Source organism: Penicillium chermesinum, assembly GCF_028974085.1.
Source record: "Penicillium chermesinum strain IBT 19713 chromosome Unknown utg000005l:1.0-4115287.0:1.0-4118363.0, whole genome shotgun sequence".
NCBI classification, from domain to species: domain Eukaryota; kingdom Fungi; phylum Ascomycota; class Eurotiomycetes; order Eurotiales; family Aspergillaceae; genus Penicillium; species Penicillium chermesinum.
The window spans coordinates 194,495-208,367 of record NW_026695315.1 but is presented as its reverse complement, the minus strand read 5'-3'; the positions used below and the strand labels follow the sequence as shown (position 1 = coordinate 208,367).

At 53.9% G+C, this 13,873-nt stretch overlaps 5 protein-coding genes across 5 annotated transcripts; 3 read left to right on the top strand and 2 right to left on the bottom strand.

Annotated features, from left to right (window-relative positions):
• Positions 1-254: 254 nt before the first annotated feature.
• Positions 255-1,466, top strand: N7468_006237 (uncharacterized protein; the record flags this gene model as incomplete). The annotated part of the gene is given in 4 exon segments (XM_058475533.1): positions 255-408; positions 474-831; positions 884-953; positions 972-1,466. 4 exon segments carry the CDS (start codon positions 255-257, stop codon positions 1,464-1,466), a joined length of 1,077 nt encoding a protein of 358 aa, XP_058328423.1.
• A 972-nt stretch (positions 1,467-2,438) lies between these two features.
• Positions 2,439-4,297, top strand: N7468_006236 (uncharacterized protein; the record flags this gene model as incomplete). The annotated part of the gene is made up of 3 exons (XM_058475532.1): positions 2,439-2,955; positions 3,009-3,516; positions 3,574-4,297. Coding segments are annotated over 3 exons (1,749 nt in total), but the record flags the coding sequence as incomplete, so codon positions are not given.
• Positions 4,298-4,805: 508 nt separating this feature from the next.
• On the bottom strand, positions 4,806-7,085 carry N7468_006235 (putative MFS transporter Fmp42; the record flags this gene model as incomplete). Its single annotated transcript, XM_058475531.1, has 3 exons — positions 4,806-6,303; positions 6,360-6,522; positions 6,752-7,085. The coding sequence occupies 3 exons, from the start codon at positions 7,083-7,085 to the stop codon at positions 4,806-4,808; spliced, it is 1,995 nt and encodes a 664-aa protein (XP_058328421.1).
• Positions 7,086-8,934: 1,849 nt separating this feature from the next.
• N7468_006234 (Zn(II)2Cys6 transcription factor domain-containing protein) lies at positions 8,935-11,086 on the top strand (the record flags this gene model as incomplete). Its single annotated transcript, XM_058475530.1, has 9 exons — positions 8,935-8,945; positions 9,015-9,043; positions 9,118-9,312; positions 9,379-9,665; positions 9,724-9,991; positions 10,088-10,555; positions 10,630-10,736; positions 10,797-10,896; positions 10,950-11,086. 9 exons carry the CDS (start codon positions 8,935-8,937, stop codon positions 11,084-11,086), a joined length of 1,602 nt encoding a protein of 533 aa, XP_058328420.1.
• A 156-nt stretch (positions 11,087-11,242) lies between these two features.
• On the bottom strand, positions 11,243-13,812 carry N7468_006233 (putative C6 transcription factor (War1); the record flags this gene model as incomplete). The annotated part of the gene is made up of 3 exons (XM_058475529.1): positions 11,243-11,776; positions 11,839-12,359; positions 12,408-13,812. The coding sequence occupies 3 exons, from the start codon at positions 13,810-13,812 to the stop codon at positions 11,243-11,245; spliced, it is 2,460 nt and encodes an 819-aa protein (XP_058328419.1).
• Between the last annotated feature and the right edge of the window lie 61 nt (positions 13,813-13,873).

The window sequence follows — 13,873 nt, the reverse complement described above, 5'->3', positions numbered from 1 at the left end:
CCTCAGCCGTCGCGCCAAGGCTGACTGGGCAAGCCACGTTTTGGAGTGGCTCATGACCAGAGGGGCTCTGCAGGGCACTTCGTATTCCCCCTCTTCCCGCAGGCCCGCAACTCCTTTCTCCGATCTTGGAACTTGCAGACACGGAATTTCCAACGAATCAGGACCTACCGGTAGGGACGCGGGCATGTTGGAGGGATACCCTGCTTCTGGAGAAGATTAGAGGCCCCGCTATCAAGCACGCTGGGCATATCGACATGAGCAACATTGCCTTTTCAGGTGCCAACCGAGGCCTCCAAATAGGGGTAAATCATGGCTCAATCACCAGTTCTTTCAACACGTACAACCAGAATACCCAGGGAGGCCCGCTCTTCAACGGGAATATATCGGCGGGACGCGACGTGCATATCAGTAGGCAGATTCAACCTTGGGGACAGTCATAAGTGTGAGAGGGAAAACTAACGTCGAATGACCAGGTAATACGATCAACAAGGCATATCATCTTTTCCAAAGCTCTCTTGATGCTCCGAGCCTGTTTAGCCAAGTGCAAAGCGACCTGGGGATCCTGAACAGTGTCCTCACGCTAACCCGACAACGATTCGGCGAATGCAACCCAAGCGAAACAGAGCACCAGACATTGAACGCTGTGCTGAGAAGCTGCGATGATGCCTTTGCGGATCTCTCGCAAATGAAAGAGCGCTTCGATCATGTCGATCCGGAAACGCAGGTCCAATTCGAGCGGTTCGGTATTGGCGTGGAGCAAATTCAAGATATCCGAGCAAGAATAACGAGCAATATCCAAGCTTTAAATCTCTTGACATCTGAAATGACAAGGTAGGCTTTCAGGGAAGCATATAAGACATACGGAAGCCTCAACTCTCAATAGGTCCTCCCAAGCCAACGTTGAGCGACTATTGACCAAGTTCATTGGCGAGGTCCGCGCTGGAAAACGCGATGTGTCCAGGTTCTCACAGGCGTCACTCACTGAAGACGAGGCGGAGGCTTGGAGACTGATACGAAAAGATTTACAGAGCATCGGTCTTACGCCTGATGCTTTCCATAAAAATCACGACTTTATTGTCGCCACTCTTCGAGATTCGCTGCCAGTCTTTGGAGTCGCTCTCCCGGGAGATACTGAAGTGCTGGACGACCTAAGTGACGAATTCTACGATGCAGAAGATACCCCCAACGAGAAAACGAGGGACACGCACATCCCAGGTGTCCAAGGCCCGAGCTTCCACCCTTCCGAGAACTGGCTAGAATATTCAGAATCTGAATCCGAGAATGAGAATGACCGATCTTTGAACAGCAGAGGCCTGACTATCCAAAGAGGAACTGAAAGTGACCCTCGAGAACCGGAGTCTACCCCGGAAACCAGACTCCGTGGGGTTCGGGTTCTTCCTCTTTCTCGTCCTCTTCGGCGAGCGGGGGGTCACACTAGCTCTGCTGTTGATTACGACGTGAAATAGAATAGAAGCTTGCCAGTATGCGTGATGGGACACCAATCGGCACTACATATTCGGGCATCCAGTCTACCATAAGACTTGGCCCGCTCTCACCCCAGTATTCTTCCTCGATCTTGTGGATACGTTCTATCCCAAGTATATATCCATCCCATATCAGCTTTCCACGTTCAAAACTCTAGTATCAATGACCACAACCGACTTTCCTTACTATACCAAATATATAGGGGATAAAAATTGGAGCAATACCGTTGATCACCACATGAACAGAGTGACGCCGCAGTCCATTTCTAGCGTCACTGTGCTTTTACCGCCCTGAGCGCCCCCTAATTCCGATATGCATCGGCTGGAGGGAATTTTGTAAATCGCGACCAACTTTTTAGGGTGATCGGCGCTGCCACGATGCGGTCATTGTCCACCGATCGACCGTTTCGACCAAGGAGCTGGAACTACGGAGCGCAATCGCTGCAAGCCAAGCACAAATGAGACAAGTGGCAGATACTTCAGCTTGTCAGCGCAAAGAGCCCAGGGTCAAATCAACCGGCATTTAGCCGGTGCCAGATGACCCACGCGGTCGGGCCCCTATCGGCTCCTTATCCGTGGATGCGATGACTTGCGACAGCTTGGGACTAAATGATTAGTATTTACAGCGTCCGGAAATCCCCCGAGTAATAACAGTTCTCGAACTTGCTGAATCTGCAGGGTGACGAGCAATATCCACGGAGGGAAGATCCAGATCGACACGTCACGAGAGTCCCTCATTTCGAGCATCCTTCTGGTTGTTTTTGGTTCGGCTTTGAGCCTGGGCCTCTTGGATTTCAGCTGCGCTACAGGCACGTACTGGACAGCCATCGCGCTCTTCTCCTTTTGGTGCCTTCTTCATCTCGATCCTGTGTATCTCCGGGCTCGCAGGATGCCGCATCGCTTCATGTCCCCTTCGAACAGCCCCTCGTACTGGTAAGAAATGCTTAGGGCGAGATGGCCCCCAAAAAGAAGCACCCGGGCAAACCGGAAGGGATTCATTTCGTCAACGCCAGACCATCGTCCGAGACAGAACGTGTCAGAGCCCAGCGCATGGTACGCGCACACGTTGGTCGCTGGATCTCCGATCAGACCAAAGACCGCGACCTGCCAAACCCCTCGAATCCCATCTATAGCAGCTCCAGCTCCAGCTCCAGCGTCAGCGCCAGCTTCAGACCCAGTGCTCACAACCCTCCCCCCTCCAGGACTCTTATCTCACGATCACGCAGCACCGACCATCCCGCGCAGTCTCTAACACTGAGACAATGGCCGACATTTCCACAGCCCCACCCCAGCGATTATAGCGATAGCAGCGACGACGGCGCTTCGCCGCCGCAGTTCAACGATCCCTCGGCTGTCATGCCGTGGCAAAGGAAACCCCACATCGAGCGCGAGGTGAATCGCATACTAGATCCGTTCGACACCTTGCCCTCGCGCTTTCCGAGGGAGATAATTGATAGCTGTGAAAATTATTGTATGTTTGATGTTGGCGTGCCATAGTTGGGCTTATATTGACCTGCTTACTAGTACTGAAGGTGCTCTGGCCAAGCCTTCTACCCATAGGGCCGCGCAGTCGACAGGGACCTGGGGAGTCCTGGTTTCCACTTTCACTCACCGACCCGGCCCTCTTCAACGCTTTCTTGTATGCGTCTATGTGTCACCAACGAGCGCAGTGGCTGAATGGCTGGATTCCACACGCTGACTACGGCCCCTCACAAGCCAAGTTCCTCGCATTAATTGAGATGGAATCAATCCAACTGATCAGCCAAGCAGTCCGCGACCCCTCGCGCGCAGTTAGCGATGCTGTGCTATTGAGTGTTATCTGCATGATGCATCACCAGGCCCCCGACTCGACGAGAACCACACGATATAAGAAAACACCTTTCAATGCGCCTCATCAACGACTGCAGTGGATGGATGTCTATGGCTGCCTCCCACCCAATATGATCCATGCCACTGGCCTGAAACAGTTGGTCAAAATGCGGGGAGGATTGAAGAATATCAAATCGGGCGGGTTGGCACAGATCATCAGCTTGTAGGCTAATTCTCCACCCCCGGCTCATTGGCGCGCAATACTAACCTTCTTATATAGCTCGGAGGTATTTTCAGCTGCTCTCTTAGGCGCGCAGCCGATCTTCGATTTCTGGCCGCTCGATGAATCGCGCCTCGGTCTGTCCGTACAGGAGTTGCTTGGGTTCACCCCCGAAGAAACGCAATGCAACTTTGGCCGTTTCCACCACATCGGCTTCACGCCCCAGTTATCAGAAGCACTTCAGGCCCTCACTACCTATACTATAAGATTGCAAGCTAGCCTTGCAGGAGCCACGGACGTCGCCCTTCTCGCCGACCAGCGTAACATGACCATCTATACCCTCATGTCGGTCCCTTCTGCGGCAGACATATCCACAACTTTCCGTTCCCCCGCGCAAGAAGCCACCTACGAAATGTGCCGTCTCACGGCACAGATCTACGGAGTCGGCGTCGTCTTCCCCCTTCCCGCGCAGAACACCCCCCTCCCTCTCCTGGCAAAACATATCCGAGCCATCCTCTGCCACCCCACTTCCTCTCCTCTCTGGTCCTCTCCGGATTTCCGGATCCCCATGCTTTGGACAATTACTCTGGCCGGCATCGCCGCCTTCGGTGCCCTGGAACGTCCATTCTTCGTCTCCGCTCTGAGCCATACATCCCGCCATTACGGCATCCGTTCCTGGGCAGAGCTCAAGCGCATTCTCCAGATCGTCCTGTGGTACGATCTTGCCTGTGACCAAGCGGGCGAGGCGCTGTGGGACGAAGCGATGAATTTTCATCCTACAATGGTATGATGGCGCGAGCTTTTATGCGTTCATGCGGCGTTACTATACGGGCTTCTTTTTTTTCCCCTTCACTCTCACCTCTCCCACTCTCACCTTCCCCATCATCTCTCCAACTATCACCTCTCCCACTAACTCTACTCCCTGCATGTCATGCCAGTGGTACTTTCTTGTATACGTGCGTACATATCCTGCTTCGATCTTATTGATAGCTTTGCTACTCTGATATATGATACCCATCTCAAGTGATGAATCTGTCCAGGTGAATACAAAATAATTTACCTGCATACGGCAATTCCACATGTCGTACTAGGATTTTCTTCTTCTGAATTGATACAGGATGAGACAGCAGTTACTAGTACAAGTACCTAGCCTAGAACCCATATATACATCCCATATCGGGACAACCTAAGCTGTCACCAAAGTCGACAGGCCTCTACCAAGTCGAATACTTCACAGGAATAATGCAGGCACACTACATCTATCCGCTCGAGCTGAACTCATAAAAACCCCATCAGCCCGAAGACCCATACGCCCTCCTCTCCTGCCCCTCACTCAGAAGAGGCCTACTCTCCCAGTCCCTGACCGCAGCTTCCAACGCCCCCGCCCCGTTCTCCTCCACCGTCTCTCCCACCGTCTCGGCTCCGTCCCGGGCGAGAACCTTCGTCTGCCAGCTGACATAGCCAACCAGCGCACCTCCCACACCCGCAACAAGAACCGTCAGCCCCACGTTCACGGGGATCGGATTCCCCTCAAACACTCTGAGCGTCAGGGAGTCGAGTCCCGCCTGCGCGAAATTGCCCACGCCCGCAAGGCAGATAATCAGCCCGTACACTTTGCCGAAGGTCTGGAACCCGAAGACTTTCGCCGCGTAGTCCGAGACAGCGGTGTAGTAGAAGGGTCTGTACAGGACGAAGAGGATGATATTCCCGTACGCCGCAGGCCGCGAGTGCGGGATGCAGCCCAGGATCCCGATGAGGGTTGCCGTGGACATGAGGATTGCGAGTACGGTGCGGGTTTGCAGGGTGTCGAGGAAGGTGCCGATGAAGGGGATGGAGAGGAGGCCGCCGACGGGCAGGAGAATGTCGAAGACGGTGTTGATCTCGGTGGCTAGAGCGGGGGAAAGGAGGTAGGTGTATTGCTGGCGGAGGGTGGCGACGAAGTAGTTTATGCGCAGCATCATCAGGACAGTGAAGAGGGTGATCAGGATAAACCAGGGGGTGCGGAGTTGGGAGAGGGCACTTTGGCCGTGGAGAACGCCCCAGACGCCGCTTTTGTTTGTTTGGGAGGCGTTGGGGGACAGAGCGGGCTTGGAGGTTGTAGCGTTGTTATGAGTGCTGTTTGGCAGCGATGCGTTGAAGATCGTGTCGTCGATTATGGCGGTGGATGCCACGGAGGAGCGATCGTCGAAGAGATCCTGGATGCGGTGCACGATGCTCGCCCGGCGCGTGCGTCGGCTGTTTCGTTGGCGTTCTCGCTCATCGTGATCGTTGATGCTGTCGTCGACACGATCGTTCATTTCTTCGATGGCCTGCTCATTTGCGTAGTGGACCAGCTCGCCGGCTGTTTTATACGACGTTTTCGGCATCACCGCAAGCTCCGCAACCGCGATAAATACCGGGGCGGCCAAGTAGGCCAAGAAAAACTTCTTGATGGAAATCGAGCCATTGGTATGTTGGTTCAGCAGCCGAAAGATCAGGAAGAGGGCGCTGGAGGCATCGAATGCCCCTGTCAAGGTGGATAAGATTAACCCTGATCGAGTTGGGAACGTGTTCGACAAATGGAACGAGGAGATGAACACGAATGGCCCCCCCAATGCTAGTAGCAGATAGCCGGGGATGTATCCGTCAAACGGGAGCTGGTCAGCAAAGGCGAAGAGACCAGCTCCAATTGCCAGCAACATGCTCCCAATTAACCCACATACCCTTGGGCCATATGCATCGAGGATGGTCCCTACGGGCAGTGCCTCAACATTGGTGGCCACTGCGGCGATCGTAAACATAAGGTTTAACCTGGAAGCCCGTTAGTCTCGCTCTACCCCAATTGAACAACACAGGATCGTCCATACTGTATCTCCTGCCCTGCACAGACAGGCGCATGGTCCTCCAGCTCCTTCCGGGAGCATCTATTCCGGTATACATTTTCCTGGAGAAGCACTGGCTTCAAAGCGGCAAAGCCAAAGACGATCCCCGCCGCCAGGAAGCAATAGATCACGGCCACCACGACCTGAACTATATGATGGAAACGAAGATCAGTAATCCAATCATCTGCGACCAAGAGAATCCATGGGTTGGGGCCCACCGCGCCCCGGAGAATGAGGACGTTCCAAGACTAGCGACTGCGGTGGAGAATGGAGAAAAGCAGAATGGAGAAAAGGAAAACCAAAGGTCTAAGGGGGAGGATAGTTTCGTACCAATCCGCTTTGCCGGGCTCACTTCAAAGGCACTTGTTGTCTCGGACCACCCCAAGGGCTCTCTGACTGGCCCGGACAGTGGTACAACGGCAGGACTTGCCGGGCGCTCCACACGAGTCTCCCGCGTCGTGGGGAGAGTGCCCGACCCAGGGATCCGTGAGAGCGATCGTCATGCTCATCAGTCGTTTCGTTCCAGCCAGGCCCCGCATAAGGGTTGAAATTGAGCCTGCTATATGTCGAGGGGAAGGAGGAGGATAGCGAGGCGGTCTCTGGCAGGTCCTGGTACGTGTCGGACTCGGTGTCAGATGCTTCGCCCCGCCGCAGCAACGCGGCCGGATTGCGCTCCCATCCCTCAAGAAAGGAGATGCGTGGAAGGGACATGGTTTTACGGGCGGAGGAGCTTTTAGAGCATTGAGAACTGGAATAGCTGCAGCTTCAAGCAAGCTGCAGCTGCACCATCACGGCAGTCACCTGACTTCCCCGCGCTTATCTGCTGGTTTGGGTAAGCAGCTCTTGTCAACGGACCAGGAGGTTTATCGGAGTCTATCTGGTTATCTGGCTCTCCGTTATCACGGTATGAGTCCAGTGTTTTATCTCATCAAAATAACCAGAGAAATCTCGGTTCTGATCTGTCTTCCGCATTGCTCCCCGTTTCACCCTGAGATCACGGCAGTAACTAATACGGCGGGGTGTAGCGACGCCCTAAGCTCCGGAACAGGCAGCTCAGATGTATGTATGAGCCATTGACACCATCCATGGCACTAGGGCTCCAATTGAGCTTTGGAGTAAAAAAGAAAAAAAGAAAAAAAAAGCAATGAGACGAATCACAGGGTCGGCATATCGCCAACCCGGCCCTCCCTTTTCCAGATCGACAGGGTTTGACGGGCCCGAGATGCAAAGCCCACCTTTTTTTTTTACCGACACACATCGCGGGCAGGGCCGACTTCCTGTTCGGGGCCCACGGGCCTTTTCTCTCCACCGAGTTGGACTCGTGAGCGTACGAAGTGGGTAGGAGTCGATCTCGGCAAGACCGGCCAGTTCCCCTTGGAGATCAGTTCTGCAGTCTCTAAGAGCAGCCATCTGAGTGGTTTTTTGCTGACCAGTATATGGGAGAGTCGTGGTTGGGGCTTGGGACCGAGGTGCACCGTATACAGTATTTCGTACTGGCACAAATTCAACGTTCTTCGCTCAACTGGGGAGGTCGGTGAGGATCAGCGGGGAAACGCGAACGCAATCCTGGTCTGGAGGCGGTGCGTAACTGATCTACAACCCTGGAGAGGCGCCGTCAGACATCGCCCAAAGGATTCATGTATCTGCCACTGACTCGTGGAGATGCAGATTGCGCGGTTCATTGGCGGGCCCGCGGCATACTCTACGTAACCCGGTCGAGTTTTGCAAATCAACAGTTGAGCCATTTAAGAGGCCGCGCCACTGCTCAACCCGATCCCAGCATCTAGAAGAACAGGAACAGAGCAAATCTTGTCGAGTAGATCACTCGCTTGTTCTTACCAGGTCCAGGGGCTTCCGTAGCCCGCCGTGGACCAGGGCCACACTAGAGTGACCAAAGCACCAAAGCAAAACCAAAGCACTAGATCGTGGATCAGGAAATGATCCGTTCTGGGGGCAACAAAACTTTGATTCGCATCCGCGTGGGGCGTACGCGGTAATTGGCGGGATCAGCACCAGTCAGAACCAGTCAGGGCGCACGCGAGACTGTCATCATCGCGCAGGGTGGGGTTGCGTTGCACCGTTGAGAGCCGTGGCCACGTTGGCCTCCTGCTGAGGTTGGTTTTGACTGGCTTCCAGCCAGCAGAATTTCGGAGGATGAGGATCTCCCTGCCCAGCCCCTGATCTGGCATTATGTACTCTCGAACTAATCTCCAACGCCACACGCGTCCAGGGCAATCGGTCGGCGGCAAAAAAAAAAAAGTTGGGGCGTGACTCCAAAATTTTTACTCCATGATATTGTGAACCAGTAAAGCAGCAAAAGAGGAAAAAGGAAGAGACCAAAAAAAAAAAAAGAAACAAAAAAAAAAATTCCCGCTCCACACCTCCGCCAAAGTGGTTTCCCTGGGCCTGGATTGATTATAGCACTTGTGCCCCGGAAAACCTAGCCATTATTATGATCCAGGAACTGAGATTGAGGGTTCCATAGAAATTATTTATCTTAGGCCCGGGATGCCGGTTTCGTGCTTCTGGAAACCTTCCTTGTTCGACGTTTTTCGACGTAATGAGGGGATGGTAAGTGGCCTTCCTCATCCCTCAAGAGCCTCTAGACCTGCTAGGCCCGAGAAGCTAACCTCTGTTCAGCCTCACCTGTCGTCTGCGCCATCTGAAATGTATGTGAAAATCTCTTCAGGGGAAGATATCTAGCCCTGGAGGCTGCCTAGATCCTGACTAATCGCCTCGCCAGGTGACAAAACAGGAGCAATATGTCTGCGCTGTCAACGATCGGGTCGTGAATGTGTTCCAGCGCCAGGCAAGTCGGAGGAAGTGTCATTTCGCCATGGCCAGAATCCTTCGTTGCGAGGGAAAGGTCCCCCGAGGTACGGGGAGAGCGACTTGACCTTCCCTCAGAATCAGGTTTGGGTCGACACCTGCTCCGAGTGTACGTACCTTTCGAGTCTCTCGCATGCCTCTATTCCTCTTTGGAACTAAAAGTTTCCCTCTCTAGACTCATTCAAAGATGAGACAGACCAAACGGCCTCCGAGTACTATGTCGTGCCAGTCAGCGGCATCCAAGTGGGCTCCCGCTCATCATCCGAAGCCCGATCCACCCCATCGTCCATGATGGACCAGGTGCCGGGCAATTCGGCCATTCCACCGTATGTGGATTTGCAGGGCTCGCGCTCGGCTTCGGATGACTCGTCTTCAGTGGCAACCCCGGTCGGGAAGCCCAGACTGGGCGATATCAATGAAGCCTATCTCCTGCGCCATTTCCAGCGCCATCTAGCAGACTGGGTACGCATCAAACTCACACACCCCCTGCAATCGACTCATCCCATCTAATTGCCATCAGCTCGATGCCGGCGATCCCGAACGCCGCTTCGCTGCACAGGTCGCAAGACGTGCAAGCCAATCCCCGCTCTTGCTCTACGCCTGTCTGGCCGTAGCAGCATGCCACCTCTCCCGCACCACGCAAGCCGTGTCTCCCGAGGTCGCAGACAGCTACCACGAGCGCTGCGTCTCCATCATGCTGCCTGCCCTCGAAAACCCTGAATTCGACATTGGCATCGACATCCTTCTCAGCTCCACCGTTGTCCTCCGCTTCTTCGAGCAACTCTCCTGTAAGCCCCCCCCACCCGCATCCATTCATACACGCCTTTAGCTCTGTTCCTTCTTCTTCTTCTTCTTCTTCTCCCCTACTAACAACTGATGGCCAGCTCACACTCCCTCCAACGACCCCCAACGGCATCTCCTCGCCGGCTCCGTTTATATTAGCGCGCACGTGGACTGCGCTATCTCAGGCGGCCTTGCCTCCGCGTCCTTCTGGGTCTTCGTCATCCAAGATATCCAATTCGCACTAACCTACCAAAAATGCCTAAGATTATCCTTCGCCCCCTTTGACGACCGCCTCCGCCACTGGTGGGCTGCGAAACCGGTCCTCAGCGACGGCGACTGGGTGAACCGGGCGATCTGGCTCCTCGCCGAAACGATCGACTTCTGTTACAACGTCAACGGGCGGAATTTCGGTGCCAGGCTCGGTCCGGCCGGTGAGAATGCGCTGAAGCTCAAGATTAACGACTGGGAGGCTACGAGGCCCGATACATTTGTTCCGTTGCATATCTCGCCGCCGGATCGGGCACGGGGGAAGCCGTTTCCTGTTGTTTTGTATACCAGTTTGTGGCATTGTAAGTTCTTCTTTTTTTTTTCGTCACTTTTTTTGTTCGGCTTTGCTTTAAGGGGTGATGCTGACTGTTTCCAGCTACCGCCATGCAGCATCTTTGTCTCGCGAAGGTGTTGCTGTTGATTCGTGAGCTTGATTATCACGAGGGCGGTGTTGTGTCGACCGAGCGACGAATTAAAATTAAAGTACGTCGCAGGCTTTGCATGATCGCTGAATGGTTGGATCTAATCTTTGTTCCACGTTAGGAGGCTATCACAGAGAACCTGAATTATCTTTTCGGCATTGCTTTGTCGGCTGATGACGAGCCGTCTTTACGAATTATGTCTTGCCACGCCATGTTTGCTTGTATGTCGCACTCGGCTCCTACTTGGTTCCGACAAATACTGACTGTTCTGTAGGCAGCGCATGGATTGATGATCCCCTGGCTCGGCATCTACTTTTTGATCTTTTGCGGCGGACGGAGAGGGACAATGGGTGGCCTTGGGCGTATGTGGAGCAGCGCATTCTGGCTACATGGCACACTAGTCCGAGATAAAAGCATTATATACCCACCACAGTTAGAACGACAGTTGTACAGTTACAGATTTCACCGGGATATCAAGTCAGGTTTTCCATATGTTTTGCGTCGGCATTACTAGTAGGATATTGCGCGGTAGGGGTATATCTAGAGCTAGGTACAGCGTCGAGGGTATCAGAATTGGAAGTTTCCGTCGAATGCAAATGGAAACGAGAACAGGCCTTCTTCAATGATGTTGCCGATTGCGAACAGGTTGTCGGTGTTGAGGGCCCCATCCATGGGCATTTCTGGGGCCATTGTTGTCGATTGTCCGATGGGCATGCCCATGCCCGGCGCGGCCATATATGAGTTGTGCATAGACGGTGCCTGGGACTGCATCCCGTATACGGGTGAGGAGTCCGCGTTGGGGAATTGTTGATAAAGGGGCCTGCTCCCCGTCACACTGGGGTCATGTGAGCCGGGAATCGGAGGGGAGAAAGACGGGGTGGGCCAGGTAGGGTTTGCTGGAGCGGGGCTGGGTTCAGATCTTGAAGATGTGATACTGCCCATTGTGTGGGCGTGAGATGATGCCCCGCGGTTTTGCGTCCGTTCTTGATTCAGCCTTGGTGGTGAGAAGACAGCCTTCTTTCCACGAGGGGATGAGGTTGCCGGTGGGCGAGATGAGTCCATGGCTAGTTCGCTGAGAACATGCAAGGGTGTGTTTCTAGCCTTGACATGCCGATGCAGTTAGCTTGGATCCACTCGAGAAGCTTCTGGACTGGGTGACTTACTCGATCACTGGGCGTGTCCGATCTTGTCTCCGTACCAAAGATCTCTCGCAGCTCTGGGCCGTTTTCCTTCTTTTTCATAAACCAATTCCGTAGCATCATGAGGATATTGCCAAATTTGGCAGCGACCCGACCGGCGTTCAGGGCAGCGGCGGCGCGATAATGGTCGATGACTTTCTCCAGGTATTCCTGTACTTTGAGGCTATCCTGATCAACGATTTGGCTGATGCGTGAGCCCGGCGCGGTAATGAGGGAGTAGATCTTGACCAAGCTAACCACCGGGTACGCAGTGCGAGCAACTGCCAGAGTGGGCAGGTTGGTGAATCTTTCCACGTCCACATTGGAGATGGTATCCAAGGTTTTGTGGATTGCGTGAATACATGACGAGAGTGCGTCGACGTAAGGGGCTATCGCCGCCGGGGGGAGTTCCCCGTTCGTAGAGTTGGACTCGTCTCTGCAATCGACCCCCATCGCACTTTCATGAACAAAAAGTACCATTGCGTAATATGTATGAGCAAGAGGAGCTGGATTCGAGTCAGAATGTTATCACAGGCTCAAATAGGTATACTTACTTGTCCAGAATTCCTCCGGGATGTCTTTGCGGTACTGCGATAGTTGGTTCGAAAAAGCTCTGATCGTGTATCGGACCTTGCTATCAGCAAAAGCAGTTATTGATTTGGAGTCCTCCGGGAGGAGCTGCAGTCCAGCCTGCTCCATGATCCACCCCAATTTCGCCCACCAAACAAGTCTGCGGTCACTGGGTAGAGCATCTGGGTGGTTTTCCAGAATTTGGATGCATTCGTCCATGTACGGTTGCCATCGGACAAGGTGAATTCGCCTCAAGGCTGTTGACACCTGCACGCCCAGGAAATAGCATCCTAGCCATGTACGCCTCGCCTCGGGTCCGTCCAGGTCGACTGCTGGGCCAAAGTGTTTCTTTGCGATAATATCCCGAAGTCGAGCCAGTGGTTTAATGTCTCCGTTCGAAAGGCGATTCAGACCCAAATCCATGGAGACAGCAATGGCCATGTGAATGATTTGGTAAAACTTGAGTTCCTCCAGATTATCTGGGGGGATGTACCAGATTGCTTGCACTAGTAGGGCCTGAACAAGCTCGAGGGACTTGTTGCCCTTGACGACTATGCTCTCTGCAGCGAGGCGGAAGAAGTCTGTGATGAGAGGCATCTGAATCTCTTTGTCGAACTTTCCAACAGCTACACTAATGACTGACAGAAACAGAGCCGGTTTCCCGCGGCGCACGTCGTCCATCGTCGTCCCTGGCGGGAAAACGACCACCGGCATCTCCTCTGCCATATCCTTGACATACCGGTCGAAAGACGCGCTTGCGACTTCAAGACTGATCATGCCTCTATCAATGACATCAACATAGTCAGCTTCGACAGTGGGCTTGGCGAAAGGTGGTGCGAATCCGCCAGCAAGAGGTCTACGCCAGTGCCTCGCATCTGTTTGACTTGAACTCTGCTGTGTACTATCAGGGTGGTTAGGTGGATATTGGGAGGTATCGATCTCCTCATAAGGTCGCTTAGTGCCGGCTCCATTGGGAACTTCATGGAGCCATCGCCGTGATGAGCTCTGACTACTTGAGGGCGCTCCTAAGGACGGACTGGGGTTATGTTGGCCATGCTGCCCAGCTTGCAGGGTGGCAGTCAAAGCGTCAATTTTTCGTTCCAGCTCTGTGACTCGACTATCCGTCTTCTTCTGGCGCTTACGAGTTGGCGCAGTGACAATGCATTGGCGTCGCGCCTTAGCACAGCGCTTACAAGCGCCATCAGGGCGCGCCGGGTCCGGGTCACATCGGACCTTCAACTGGCGGCACGGATCGCAGGCTCGCGGACGCTTGATCTCCAAATCTGCACGTCCGTCATCCGCCTCGGTGGAGGGGGTGCGCTCAAGGTGTGATCCAGCTGCATGCACGTTTGCAGAGAAGTGGGACGGTGGCTCAGAGTAGTCTGCCATCCTGATCGGTCATTCGGAGCGACGAAAGATCCGGTCAAATTACTGCGCGCGTGTACCCTGT